This window comes from Nelumbo lutea, chromosome 3, assembly GCF_056320005.1.
Source record: "Nelumbo lutea isolate HS-2025 chromosome 3, American lotus-T2T, whole genome shotgun sequence".
Lineage (NCBI taxonomy): Eukaryota > Viridiplantae > Streptophyta > Magnoliopsida > Proteales > Nelumbonaceae > Nelumbo > Nelumbo lutea.
The window spans coordinates 39,362,211-39,376,995 of record NC_142686.1 but is presented as its reverse complement, the minus strand read 5'-3'; the positions used below and the strand labels follow the sequence as shown (position 1 = coordinate 39,376,995).

General features: G+C 43.7%; 1 protein-coding gene across 4 annotated transcripts; it reads right to left on the bottom strand.

Annotated features, from left to right (window-relative positions):
* Positions 1-1,434: 1,434 nt before the first annotated feature.
* On the bottom strand, positions 1,435-4,649 carry LOC148864376 (serine/arginine-rich splicing factor RS31-like). Of its 4 annotated transcripts, none has more exons than XM_088980583.1 (7): positions 4,391-4,561; positions 3,945-4,085; positions 2,857-3,308; positions 2,613-2,725; positions 2,173-2,405; positions 1,785-2,033; positions 1,435-1,675 (listed from the first exon to the last, which is right to left on the bottom strand). In XM_088980583.1, the coding sequence occupies exons 3-7, from the start codon at positions 2,912-2,914 to the stop codon at positions 1,642-1,644; spliced, it is 687 nt and encodes a 228-aa protein (XP_088836709.1). In that variant the 5' UTR covers positions 2,915-3,308; positions 3,945-4,085; positions 4,391-4,561; the 3' UTR covers positions 1,435-1,641. The 4 variants fall into 4 exon arrangements, with proteins under 4 accessions (XP_088836709.1, XP_088836710.1, XP_088836708.1 ...); XM_088980584.1 differs by having other exon boundaries at positions 1,435-1,672; positions 4,391-4,548; XM_088980582.1 differs by lacking the exon at positions 2,857-3,308 and having other exon boundaries at positions 1,435-1,672; positions 4,391-4,649.
* Positions 4,650-14,785: the final 10,136 nt, after the last annotated feature.

Here is a 14,785-nt window from a genome sequence, read left to right as displayed (position 1 = left end):
CTATGTTGTACCTATTGGACCCGGTCTCTAGAGAGACTTGTAGTTGCAAGATCAAGCTTTAACAATAGTCCAATGGCTTGCAATAACAAAATCTGATGTCTATTTGAACAATCGAAATAAAAATGATTTGATTTTAAAGACATCATGCAGAAGTATCGAGATTGAGAATGAGAAATATGACCCCCACTCCATTACCAATTCTTAATTGATATAAAGATTTGTTCCACCAAGGTTTTAAAAGGCTAGAGGCAAAGATAAGGCTGGTGTGTTATAAAAAGGTGAGATATAAGCTTAAATGATGATGATGATAAATATATATAAAAATAGAAAAAATTATAAACAGAACCGGCTCAACATTTAAAATGATGTGTTGGTTCAGACCCCAACAAATTTCTAACAGCCAACTGCATTTCATATTGAACACAACATGGATTGTTAGAAAAAAAATTTAATTCACTTTTTTTCCCACTCCCTCTTTCTTTGGATATCCCTCACTTTTCTCTCTCCCTACTCAAAAGTAAATCTCTCTCATTCTCTACCCTCCCTCTCTTATTCTTTATTTTATTTTTCTTACGCACTTATACCGTATCAACTAAGCCATATTAATGAATGTAAAATCAACTTGCTATGGTTCTAACTTCCACAATCCAAACTCTTATAAAATTTACACCAACTTAACAGAAATTTCAAACTTTGACCCCCATGACTAGCTTATAACTTATATGGTTAATTAGTGAAATATTTTGAAAGAAGATTATAGTCAAATATTTTTTATCCGACCGCGCGTTTGCGTCTTTATTACATGACAATCGGTTGATCAAGAGCAATCTGCACGTGGCCATTGAGTTTGAGGTGGGAAGCCAAAGTGCGCCAGCCTTGCGGCACTCGCCTGGAAGAAATCTATAAATTGGCCCTTTTACAGATTTAGACTTTAGTAATTTAAAATATGGCTTAACATTCCCTGATCCTGTTTAATGAAAATTCAATTTAGCAAAGTCTTTTCAGACGGATGAGATGCCGAAAAAGCTCGGTTTGGAAGGAGTACAAATACAAATTTAGAGAGTACAAAACCTTGCATTTTGTGTTATTTTGTATGAATTTACTGCCTTTTGATCTTCTCTTCAAAGACAAAAAGTGACTCAGTCTACCACACTTGTTAAAAACAGGTTGAGTCTTTAGACTATTTATCATGCCGATAAACCAAAAAACTTTATTTAAAGCTTCGCCAAGCATCTACTGATCATACCGCTACCAAACGGAAAAATACCAAGCTTGTTGAAGCCGAGAAAAACCTCACAGAAAGACTACAAAACACTCAAATGTGGGATAAGCATTGCTGAAAAATATAACTTTTATAATCCACTCTGATTCATACGACGTTATAAAGCCCAGGTAACTTGACTAATGTGATAAAAAGAGAGAAAAGATCCAAGATTTGCCTCAATTCTCAATTTTACTAACCTGCAAGTATCATTCGCCAGTACAAACTACAATAGTTTCGGGAGAAGGGCTACCAAGCTAGATAAGCATAAAATTTACATCAACCTACCTACTAATTTAAAAGTCATTCATATTAGACAGAATGTTGGGTTCAAAAACAACTCCCCCTCAAGCTCAAAACCTGACGTCTCCGGTTCTCTGTCAAGTCCTTGACCTCCGGACCGGTGACCTGCTGCTAGAACCAACAAAAGTAAACCCTAATCAACACCCCCATACAACATAAATTTTGATAGCAAATTTTCGTGGAAATAAAACTTTTCAATACTTGTGAATGGTTTAGTTACCTTCGGTATCTTCCATAATCTGGACTCCTGTTCCTTTCGTAATGGGGGCCGTCGTACCTATCATAGGCTGGGCTGCGTGCGCGCCCATAATCAGGACTTGGTCTGCCTCTACGTGGACTTGCCGAACGGCCATAGGGACTGTCCCCACGCCTCCCGTAGCCACCTCTTCTGGGGCTATCACGCCTGTCGCTTCGCTCACCATCATCCCTGAGAGCATACTCAACTGATACCACCCTATCTAGTATCTTGCTGCAAGTATTTAGCCCGAGGACCATGTTAATTAAAACACTAACGAGACGTTGAAATTCCGGCCATCTCTCTTTCAAATTGTTTTTATGCAATTGTAAATGAATAATTGTCCTAGCAAAACATGTCAAAAGACACCAACCTCATGTGTGTGCACTCAAGGGCCTTTGTAGCGTCTTCTTGTGTTTCAAATTGCACGAAGGCAAAGTTCCTTCTGATACGCACATGAAGGACCTTTCCATACGGTTCGAAGTGCCTCTCAATGTCACGAATCCTTGTGCGAATTGGATCAAAATTGATGACAAAAAGCGTCTTAGTAGGCCTCTGGTTAGCCATTGCCCTAGACCCTTCTCTGTGCCTTCCGCGATCACCTTGCTGAAAATATGAAAGTTTCTCAGGAAACAAACTACTACAGTACTACGTGACCGTTTGCCAAACTTAACAACCAACAAATCAAAACATAACCTATCATTTGATAAAAAAAATACTACTATCGAAATGCATGAAATACAATAGAATTAAAATGGAAAGAAACGTTATCGACACAAATGCAAAGAAGAACATGACAGAAGGGGAAATTACCCTTGCCCACTCCACTGAGAGCCTCCGCCTACTGTAACCAAAGGGAGTATCATCAAGACCCCTAATCGCATCTTCAGCATCACGTTCATCATCAAAATAAACAAAAGCAAAACCTGCAAAAAAAAGAAGAAAAATCAGTGGGAATAGTGGAAACATCAAGCCTTGGGTATTATTTTCACCGAGGGTCAGTATGACAGCCAAATGAGTATTTCATGCCCCTGGTAAGAACAGAAGAATACAACACCTGCAAATATGTGAAGGCTGATGAACATAAGGATGTGAATAATGGAGAGGCCTTGCATGATGAACTAAAGCATGATGATGGCAAAAAAGTTTAAATCCAAGTAGTCAGAACTGAGAAGTCATTGCTGAGCATGCTTCGCCATTCAGACAGCAAGTGTTCAGCACTAGTGGCCATGGCATTAGTGACTTGATTGACTCCTTATGATCATGGAAGGAATAGGCATGGCATGATTGATTTGGCAGATCCCTTTATGACCATTCTTGTGAAATGGCATCTTTGGGCATTTTGGGTGTGTGTGTAACTGATGATCGAGTGAAGGAAATGAAGAAGGATGCCATTTGAGGGTGGAAGGAGCTCATGTGCAGGCAAGAAGGTTCCCTTTCCAATAGGTGGTTATTTGCACGGAAGTTGCAGAGCTCAGATTGGAGCTCGGCTTCCCTTAGTAGTAGTTCCTGCGTCAAAACAAACATTCAATATGGATGTTTTCCCCAGAGAAACTGCAATTTCGTTGCTGTTAATCCTTTTTCCTATGTTCCTTTTTAATTTCTGCCCAGCTCCGACAGACAGTTTACAGAATATATCTACGACATTTGTAGTCAATCATCCACATCGAACAATATCATAATTCCCAAAAACCAAACAGTTACTAACATTATAGCATTAATGCGAGAAAGGGCATTCCAGCCTGTAGCATCATCATTATTAGGTCAGCGTACGAATAGGTTTCCGTCTATAACCAGAATCACTGACCATAATAGCCAGCAATTATTCGACTAGTGTCCATAATAAACAGTTAACATAAAACCTACTAAGAACGCGATCTTGAAATCTATCATCCAAAAAATCATAACCAAATAGCATAAAAGAATTAAATTAAAAGGAGAGAGAAAATCACATATATCAATTCACCATCTCATTTATTTACTTAGACATAATATGCTAAGATCAACGAGTATCCAAATTTAAGATGACATTTAGAATGATAAGCTTCCACAGCGATTCATATTTGCGCACCAAGCAAACAATTAACAAAAAGGAACAATATAACGAGAACAACGATTCTGAAGCAAAGAACAGACTGGATTTACCGGATTTCATATCCACGCGCTCGACCCTTCCGTATTTAGAGAACAGGCGCTCTAGATCAGACTGGCGAGTCTCGTACTCGAAATTACCACAAAACACCGGCCTCATCGTCGCAATCTCCCCTAAAAACCCTTTGAGAAACCCTACAGTGCAAAATAAAAAGCGAAAACCAAATATTAATGTAAAAGCAAAACCCTAATCGCTTTAGAACCCTAGAATCAAAATCCCATTATGAGAGAAGAATCTTCAAACAAGGAAAGAAAAAGAAATAGAGAAAAACGATAAATAGATAAGATTTGAGAAAACAGAAACCCTAACCAAATATTGCATCTAAGGAAGAAGAAAAACATTATGCCTAACCTCGTCTGAAACTAAAAAAGAAAGAATAAAGGAAGATAACAGAAGCAGAAGAAAATATTTACAACACATAACAAACCCTAAAACATACTTCTTTTCTCCAGCCGAAACAGAACACAAAACCCTAACGCGAGAACGAGAGATATGTGAATAAAGAATAAGTCAATGAGAGGAGGGTTTGGGGTTTAAATAACCAACAGGCAACAGATAACCGACTTTTAACACCTAATTTACGCTACGTTTTATCGTGACCGTAAAAATCGGCCACTTAGTTAAGAACGTCTGTATTTGAAATTTTAGTGTAAATTACAAATGCACCCATACTACGGGGTTAGTGACAAATAGTATCCGAGTTCCGAGCTTTGCATTTGCGACTTTTACATTGAAAAATACCCCCCCCCCCCGTTAGAATTCCGTTCTCAACCAGCTGTTTAAAATTTGTTAAATACTTAAATTATCCTTTCTCATATTTATTTGAATAATTTATGATTTAATTAATTTCCTAAATATAATATCGAAGCCATCTCAGTTTCTCTAATGGGTACGGTTTCTTTGTGATAGATATAAATTTATGATTTCATTTGATTTTTCTTAATTTATCCGAGAAGGAAGTAGATAATTTTTATATTTTAATATGAAAAGAGATTTTTTATGTTAGTAAAATGAATCAAGAATTTAAAAAACTTTTTTTGTTTATGCCAAAGAAATGATTCTTATTATTTTAGTTGGTTTTGCTTAAAGAAGGGGAGGTATTTTTGGTCAATTAGGGTTTAAGAGAAAATGGCGAAGCAAAAAAAAAATAAAGAAAGTCCATACAAGCATTTTGATAATTTAATCATTCCATCATCTAATTTAATGGTTCGGGGTATTTATTGCAACTGAAAATTCGGGTATTTGTCACTAACACCATTTGTAATTTACCCAATTTTTTAATTAAACTACTTTTGTATTTAAACAAAATCATTACAATAATTATCCAATTTACCAACGATCGGATTCCACTAAAATTGATTCAGCAACCCTTGATTAAAAGGCTTATAAAGCCTTAATTAACCCTGCACTTCTATTTTTGGGAGGGAAAATTTACATTTACCTCTTACAAATGCCCCACAGCATATCCCAACCACATATTGGAAACATCTTCCACTAACAATTTCTGAAGATAGTTCCCAATGCACGCTAAGATGTGCATGTGGGGCGTTTGTGCGGCACCCTCAATGGGGAGAAGATGTGATCTCCAAGGAGGGAGGGGAAGGGGTTGTGAAACCTCACAATCGAGCTTTCTTTAGCAGCCAAGAACCCTATGCTCGTGACAATGTTTTTGAGCAATGACATGTTACCATGGATTGGGATAAAAGAGTAATTATTGTCCACAATATTCTTTTGTGAAATAAAGTGGAGGCAAGAAACGTTTGGACTTTCAAAGCCTCTCCTGCCCACATCTGCCATTAAATCTTATAGAAAGCCTAAGAATTTTTTGACTTTCAAGCTTTTCTACACGAGTTGGAAACCCTTGGACTCCCATGTATGTCTTCTCTTTTCTTGCTTTTGTTTGTGCTGACATGTTTGTTTTCTATAGTCTCCTCTAAGGACATCTTGGATTAGGTTTGTTTCATTTTTTTCCTAAAACCTCCAAAAACTTTAATTTCTTTAAAACTTTCATTTTCTTTACTGGGCTTTAACTTTACTTGAGCAAACGTGATTTAGCTTGGAAGAAGCATCTCAGCATTATTTTGCATTTTCCAATTTGCTTGCTCAAAATAGGTACGTATTGGGTGTTTTTCTGCTAAAAACATATCTGATTAGGTGCTATTTTTTGCATTATTGGGTGCATTATGAAGTGTTTTTTTTTTATTTTTTTTTATTTTGAAATGTTGAACAATAACAAATTTCATTTCTCCTTTGTTTCTCTCCTTCGGAGCGCACCTCAGCAATTGTTGCTTCTTTAGGCAGCGACGACGCAGCTCGGAGCATTTTGACTCCGAAATTCAGCCTCCTCAAGAGCAAAGGCGTAGTGTTTGCCGAGGAAGTTGTTGGTTGGGCCGAAATGCCGGTTGCTCAGTTCAGAGCTTGAGCGGCTACTCATTGCATGGTGGTAAGTTTTTGGACTTGTCTTCTTCAATCTTGTCTTGTACTTGGCTTTTTATATGCTGACACTTGTTTTCTTCTCTTGGCAGGTGAATTCCACCATCCATGCCTTGTCTTATCAATCTGAGGTGAACTTGAAGTGGGCCCTCGTAGCCGAGGAGTCTTCCCGCAAGGCCCACACCGAGCTGAACTTAGCCCGCAACGAAAATAACCAACTGAAGAAGGACGTGTGGGCTAAGAAGGAGTTGATCATGTTGTTGATGTCAGAGACGAAGGAGCTCGAAGAGCGTGAGGCGGCCTTGAAGAGGGAGCTCGCGAAGCAGGAGGTAGCACTGAAGAGGGAGGTGGAGAACCTCGAGGCTCACGTGAAGGAGTAGACTGAGATACTACTTCAAACCATTGAGGAGGCCAATGTTAAGGCTGTCGAGGAGTACAAGTCTTCAGCGGAGTACCTGAAGGAGATGGTCGAGGTGGGGACGGCGAGCTACCGCAAAGGTTTTAAACTTAGTAGGTGGCTGACCCAACGTGAGTTCCCCTAGCTCGACCTCAGTGTCATAACTACTTCGAGGGTCACTGAGGAGATGGTCGTCGAAGCTGCCCAAGATCCGGACTCTAAAGCAGAAAGCGACAGCTACCTGTCCGAAGATGAGGAGGAGATCGGTGCTGGCGAGAACCAGCATGGAGATGGAGACGGATCCTCCTGCCGAAGCCTCCAACAAGGGTGAGGAGATGCGTAGTGATTAGGAGCCTCTTTTCTTGGTCCTTTATGATGTATACCCTGAGCCTCCGAGTTCGGTTCATAGTGAAAGTCTCTTTTTTCTTCTTTTTTTTTTATACTCAAAACTTAAGATTAATGAAATACAAGTATTTTGGCTATCTCTATGCAAGAAACTTTCCAAGTGTAAATAACTCCCGAACTAGCGAGCTAAACCAAAAATATGAGTAGATTTTTTCCAAGTGTTGGTTATCCCAAGCTGTCAAGCTAACGAGCTGGACTACTGATAGGGATAACTTCGCATCGTTGTGCGCCGACCCCAAATAGGAATATTTTTTTTCTAAGTGTCGATTACCCCAAATTGTCAAGCAAACGAGCTAGACTACAAGTAGGGATAACTTCGCATCATTGTACGCCGAAGTGGGCAGACACTGTAGGGTATATACTCGACTTGTCTGCACACGGGCTACTCGCTTAGGTGTCGGTTATCCCTTAGTGCCAAGCCATCGAGCTTGACTTCAAATGGGATCAACCTGTTGTTATATGTCGAGGTGGGTTAGACATAGTAGGGTTTGTACCCAAACTGTCTATGCCTCAGGCATGAGAACTGGTTTGTCTATGCCAAAGAGATGACTATGACTTATTTGCCTATCCGAAGAGGCTAATAGGACTTGTCCGCCCATGCCGAAGAGGCGACTGAAACTTGTCCACCCATGCCGAAGAAGAGACTAGGACTTATCTGCCTATGCCGAGGAGGCGACTAGGACTTATCATAGTGCCGAGGTCTTATGTCAGCTTGGCACCATAGCCCTTGGGCTTCTGGGAGTGACTCGTAGTCCTCTCTCCAATTTGGTGATCACAAGTAATATCTTCTTAGGTTGTCGATGTTCCACGCTCGAGGTATTTGCTTCCCTTCCAGAGTATCGAGCTCATACGTACCTTCCCCGAATACCCGTCTTACTCGGTATGGACCTTTCCAATTCGGTCTGAGCTTACCAATGCTAGGCTCAGGTACCATAACCTTCCGAAGAACCAGGTCGCCGATGCGGAAGTGTCGCTTTTTGACCCGGGCATTATAGTACCGAGCTACTCTCTGTTGGTAAGCTGCAGTCCGGATGTATGCCAGGTCTCGTACTTCTTTCACCAGGTCTAGGTTGGTATGGAGCTCATCATCATTTGTCTCTTCGTCGTAGGCCTCCAAGCGTAGTGTAGGCACCTTGATTTCTGCTGGGATCACCACTTCTGTGCCGTAAGTGAGGTTAAAAGGAGTCTCACCTATGGCAGTCTTGATGGTATTCCGGTAGGCCTAGAGTACACTGGGTAGTTCGTCTACCCACAACCCTTTGGCTTGAGCTAAGCGAGCTTTCAGTCCATGAAGTATGGCTCTGTTGATGACTTCCGCTTGCCCGTTCACCTGGGGGTGTGCCACCAAGGTGAAATTTTGCTGAATTCCCATTTTGACACACAAATTCTGAAACTTGATATCACCGAATTGCTTTCCGTTATTGGAGATGAGTACCCTAGGTAGCCCGAAGTGGCATACTATGTTCTTCCAAAAGAAATTTTGTATGTTGTGGGCTGTAATTGTTATTAGAGGTTCAGCTTCCACCCACATCGTAAAATAGTCTACTTCTACGACCAGAAACTTCCTCTACCCTGTCGCTGGCGGGAATGAGCCAAGTATGTTGATTCCCCACTGTGCGAGGGCCATGGGCCTGTGAGATATTTCAAATTAGCAGCAGGTCGGTGGTGGATGTTGGCGTGCCTCTGACACTTGTCACACTTCTTGACGAGCTCGAGTGCATCCGCCTTTATTGCGGGCCAGTAGTAGCCTTGTCGTAACGCCTTCTGTGCGAGAGCCCTACCCCCCAAGTGTCCATCACACAAGCCTTCATGGGTGTCGCGGAGTACGTACTCGGCCTCTGAGGGTCACAAGCAATGCATATAGGGGAGCATGAAGGACCTTCTGTACAACTATCCATTTATAATGATGTACTTAACCGACTGGCGCTCTACCATTCGGGCCACATTGCGTTCTACAGGGAGGGTCTCGTGAAGCAAATAACTCATGAGTGGATTGATCTAGCTCGATTCTGCTTGTGTTACAAGAGTGATCTCTCTTGCACCCCCCCCCCCCAAGAATGCTAGGCCGAGGTAAGTCCTCTATATACACGGTCCGCATGGTGTTACTGCTTGTGCTAGCTAATCGAGACAAGGCATCGACCTCAACGCTCTTGGACCTCGAGATCTGTCTGATGAAGTAGGATATGAAGTCGCGCAGGATCTCCCTAACTTTGGCCAAGTAAGCAGCCATGGTGGGGTCGCGGGCTTCATACTCACCGCTGACTTGGTTGACCATGAACTGAGAGTCGCTGCATATGACGAGGTGCTTTGCCTTCATTTCCCTCGCTAGGGTGAGCCTAGAGACCAATGCTTCATACTCTACTTCGTTGTTTGATGTCGCGAACCCAAACTGGAGTGTGTATTCCAGCTTCACCTCGCTTGGGCCGTATAGAATTATTCCTGCACCGCTTCCTTGTTGGTTATATGAGTCGTCAACATGGAGAATCCAGGGCTCCTCGTCCTAGGTAGGACCTGCTCTAACTGGGACCAATGCCACACTGGTTGATGCTTTCATCGTGTGTTCGAGCTCGGTCAACTCGGGAGTTGCAGTACTAAATGTACATTCTGTCACAAAATCGGCTAAGGCTTGGGCTTTGATTGTCGTCCAAGGTTCATACCGGATGTTGTACTCACTTAGTTCGATAGCCCACTTCGTCAATCTACCAGACACCTTGGGTTTAAGCAGGATCTGTCTCAGAGGCTTGTTGGTGAGGACAACGATAGTGTGGGACTCGAAGTATGGACGAAGCTTGCGAGTTGCTATGATTAGCACATATTCTAGTTTCTCGATCTCCGGGTACCTGGTTTCTACATCCTACAAAACTTTGTTAACATAGTAGATGGGTTGTTGGACCCGACCTACCTCTTTGATTAGTACCAAGCTGACCACCTCGTCACTCGCAGAGAGGTACAGCTTTAATACATCTCCTTCCTCAGCTAAGTATCTTTTTAGCTCATCGAAGGTGAGCTGACACTCTGTAGTCCACTCGAAGTCTTTACTCTTTTTATGGCTTTAAAAAAGGGTAGGTAGCGATCTGTCAATTTAGACATAAAACGACTCAGGGCGGCTATCCAGCCATTCAGCCTCTGAACCTCTTTTAGTTTGCGGGATGGTCTCATATCTAAGATGGCCTTTATTTTTTTTTTGGGTTGGCTTCCATGCCATGTCGGTTGAATATATAGCCCAAAAATTTACCCAAGGTGACCCCGAAGACAAACTTGTTGGGATTTAATTTCATATTATATTTTCGTAAAATTTGAAAAACACTTTGCAAATCATCTAGCAAAAAATTTGAATACTGGGTCTTCACGACCATGTCATCAACATAGCATTCGATTTTATTGCCGATTAACGACTCAAAAATTTTATTTTCAAGGCGTTGAAAGGTTGCCCCGACATTTTTTAGTCCGAAGGGCATGACCTTGTAGCAATACAATCCGAGCTCAATTATAAAGGCGGCTTTTTCTTCGTCGACGGGGTCCATCCTAATCTGATTATAACCAGAATAGACATCGAGGAAGCTCAACAACTCATGCCTTGAGGTCGATCCACTAGGCGATCGATCTTGGGCAGCGGGAAGTAGTCTTTCGGGCAGGCTCTATTCTAGTTGATGTAATCGACGTACATGCGCCACTTGCCGTTGGCCTTTTTTACCAGAACTGGGTTAGCTACCCCGATAGGGTAATGGACTTCCCTAATGAAGTCTGCCGCTAGGAGCTTCCCGACCTCTTCATCGACTACCCTCCAGCATTCTGGGGTGAGGTTGCGTATTTTCTGTCTAACTGGCCTGACTAAAGGATCGGTATTTAATTTATGAGTTAGAATCTTGGAATCTATTTTGGTCTTCTTTGTCGCAGACCAGGCAAATATATCTAAATTTTTTAGTAAGAAGCTTACCAGTTGAGAGCGAAGTGGCTCATTGATTTGGAGAATCTTGGCCGGGTCATCGGTTGAGATCGGGATGTGGACTGTCTCCTCTGTTGGGGCAGCTCGCTCGAGCTCGATGTTAGCCGCTAGCTTTGCTTTTCACTTGAGGGCGGCTACGTAGCATTCGCAAGATTCAAGCTGGTCACCTCGCACAACTCTTACTCCATAGTCCATTGGGAACTTCATTGCCAAATAATAGGTGGATACTACCGCATGTAGGACGTGCGTAATGGGTCGACCTACTATGGCATTATAAGGAGAGGGAGTTGTAACCACCATAAACATGTGCTCGAACCTCACGATATTCAGCCACGTGTCGGCCTCTACGGGTACTGAGACTCACTCGACAGGTCTGACCTCCTTGCCGCTAAAGCCTATCAAGGGGTGTCTGTCGGCTTTAAGTCGCTTTTCTAGAGCTGCAGCTTGTCGAAGGTGTCCTTAAACAGTATGTCTGCCGAGCAACACGAGTCCACCAGGATGCGCTTGACTTCGAAGTCATTGAGCCTTAGTTTTATTACCAGAGCGTCATCGTGAGGATATTGGATCCCGTGTGCATCGTCCTCCATGAAGTAAATAAGTTCTTCAAGTCAATGTCGCTTTGGCGGGTTCTCCTCTCCGTTTTCTAGTTCACGGGTTGAGGTTTGTCCGGTTACCGAAGTACACCCAGTGATGATGGACCCGCTAGTAATCATTTTGATTACCCCGCGGATCGGTCTCTCCTCGGGCAACTGCCGTGGTAGCTGCTCGTTCTGTCTCGTTGCTGGTCTGGAGGGCGTTCTTTCTCTGGTCCCCCTGCCAGTTTGCTTGACTTCTTTCTTCTCGCTATATAAAAATTTTTAAGTACCCGCGGCAGATGAGCTCCTCGATCTCATCGCAGTGGTTCCTACAGTTCTCCGTGTTGTGCCCGTGGTCTCTGTGCAAATGACAGTAGATGTTCAGATTTCTTGTTGCAGGATCTCCCCTCAACCTAGGAGGCCACTTGACAAAGGAGGAGTCCTTGATGGCCAATAGGATTTCTCCTCGCTTAGCGTTGAGAGGTGTGTAGTTCATCCTTTCAACAGGTGGGATCCTGGAGCACTAACCTGATTTGCGAGATCGCGAAGGAGATCAGCTTCCAAATTTGTTTCCTCCCCTACTCGGGGACTTGCTCTTTCTTCTTTTATGCCCATCACTACCTGTGTTGTCACTATCTCTTTTTCTTTTTTCTGTCGGGTTGTCAGTCTTCTGGTTCATTTCCTCTTCGGTTCCGATGAACTGATCAGTTAGCTTGAGGAATTCAATGATGTCTTTTGGTTTACTGGCCACCACATGCCATTTGAACTCTCTGCGAGTTATTCCTTTCTTAGCTGCCGTGAGTCTTACCACCGGGTCTAAGTCGGGGATCTGCAGGCAGGTGTCATTGAAGCACTTGATGTAGCTTCTAATCGACTCTCCTTCTCTTTGAACCACGTTGAGGAGGCTCTCCTGCGACCTCGGACACTTCTTGCTGGTGATGAAGTGCGAGGTAAACAAATCTGCGAATTGCGCCTAGCTCTCGATCGATCCCGGTGCGAGGTTCTGGTGCCAAGTCCGAACTATCCCCTTAAAAGTGGTGGAGAAGGCCACGCACATACAAGACTCGTCAGCCCCAACTGGGTGCATTTGGGACTAGAAGGAGTCTACATGATCATCAGGATCAAAAGACCCATCATACTTATCCAAGGGACGCATCTTGAAATCTTTGGGCATCGGGGTCGCCAAGAGCTCGGGAGATAGGGGAGACGACCTAGAAAGTAGGGGAGGAGCGGCCTCTGTAGCTATTGAGCTCACCTCCTCCTTACGTTTAGTTTGTTCTTGTTGGTTCAGTCTTGCTGGCTGGCTGGCTGTTCTGAGCTGAAGTACGGCATGCCTTGCGACGCCTCTGTTGCTGCCTCTTTACCAGCTCGGCATTAGTGCTGCAAATTTTTGTATGCTCCGGTACCATTCTTCCACAAGGTAGCTCCTGGTTCCTTGTGGGATTTTGGGGTTGGCTATCATGGACGGAGTGGCCCTGCCTTGAGTTTGCACCCCGAACCCCGAACTAGTTACCTGCAAGCGACCTGTCTTGCTATGAATGTCGAGGAAGATTGGCCATGTTAGGCTGAGTATCCTTGGACCTGTTTCCGAGGTTCCCTTGCGAAGCAAGTGGTGTAATATGACCGTCTCTCCTCCTGCGGGGTGAGACCTGACTCTTGGGAGGAACTAGGACTTGGGAAGTCTCTTCGCCTCGGTAGGGAGATCGAATGATGTCCTGGTTCATGCGAGGTCTGTTTTGATTCTACTGGGCCCCTAGGTGCCGAGGTGGAACCGGTTGTTGGCTCTGCGGCAGTGGGGGGAACTGTTGCTGGTACTGCTGGTAGAATAGGTATTGCTGGAATTGCTGAACCTGCTGCATTTGGACTTGGATGGCCCGCACACACTGCACCAGGTCGTCAAACTGGGATTGTCCAACTCCGGGGGGAACCACAGAAGGTTCAGAAAAGGTTGCGTCTACCATTGGGGGAAGTGGGGCGTTCACTTGCGTGGTGCTCGACGGTGTGGCCAGCGTTGGAACCCCAACTGCAATAAGTGGGATGGTGAATTGGTCGATACACACTGAAGGGAGTTGGGGTTGTCCCTCGGAGATGTTCATCTTGCTGCTTTGTCCGACGTGACTAGAAGATGCCATTGATTCATAAGAACGTTGACTGTAAAAAAGAAGATGACTTTTTGATCGATTTCCCACAGACGGCGCCAATTGATGTAGTGCAATCTGACTAATCCCTACTAGAGGATGATCTGACTTCTAGCCGAGCGGCGAACTAGGTGAATCTGCAAAACAACGAATCAAAGAACCCGGGGTGGCTAACTCGGCTAGGTCGCTCCGATGCTTAAGTCGGTAAACTGTGATGCGAGCTGAAAGCTTTGAGAGCTAGAGAGCTAGAGAGTAGAAAAATCATGCGTACCTTGTGTCATTGGGGTTGGTGCCTTTATATAGCTGAGCCCTCGTAGGTTTTGCGGATCTGTTCCAGGATCTTCGTCCTGATGGGATCGGTTTCTGCTTTAATTGGGGAGTAACACATCAGTTAATAAAGATTATCAATTCTGCCTGATCTGGGCGGGGAGAAGATTAGGCATGCCGTTATGCGGCATGATCTCGTGAGGTTTAGAGTTTGTTGGAGAGACTTCCGGAATCGTTACGTGATGGTCCAAGTCGGTAGCCCCAAGGTGATACTTCAGTCTTTTAGTTCCGAACTGGATTGAATGCCGATGTGGCCCTGTGCCAAGGCGACACTGTGCCGAGGTGATTGAATACTCGAGCTCAATTGTTGCGAACCAGGCTTGCGAGGCTGAGCTGTCATCTCTTAGTCAAGTCGTGTCCACGTGTCCCCTTTTTGCTTGGTCGGGCCAAATCACCCTTCATCAATTCTAATTAATAGTAATTATTTTTTTAAATTATATTTAATGAAATTTAAATAATTACAACATTTTAAAAACACTGTTCATCTTCTTCTTCTTGCCATTTGTTCACCAGAGCTGCCGCCTGCCATCGCTGTCCGCTGTCGCCCACCTTCGCCTCTAACAACGTTGCCGAAGATGGGTGGAGACAGAGGTGGCGGTGGCAGCGGGTAGAG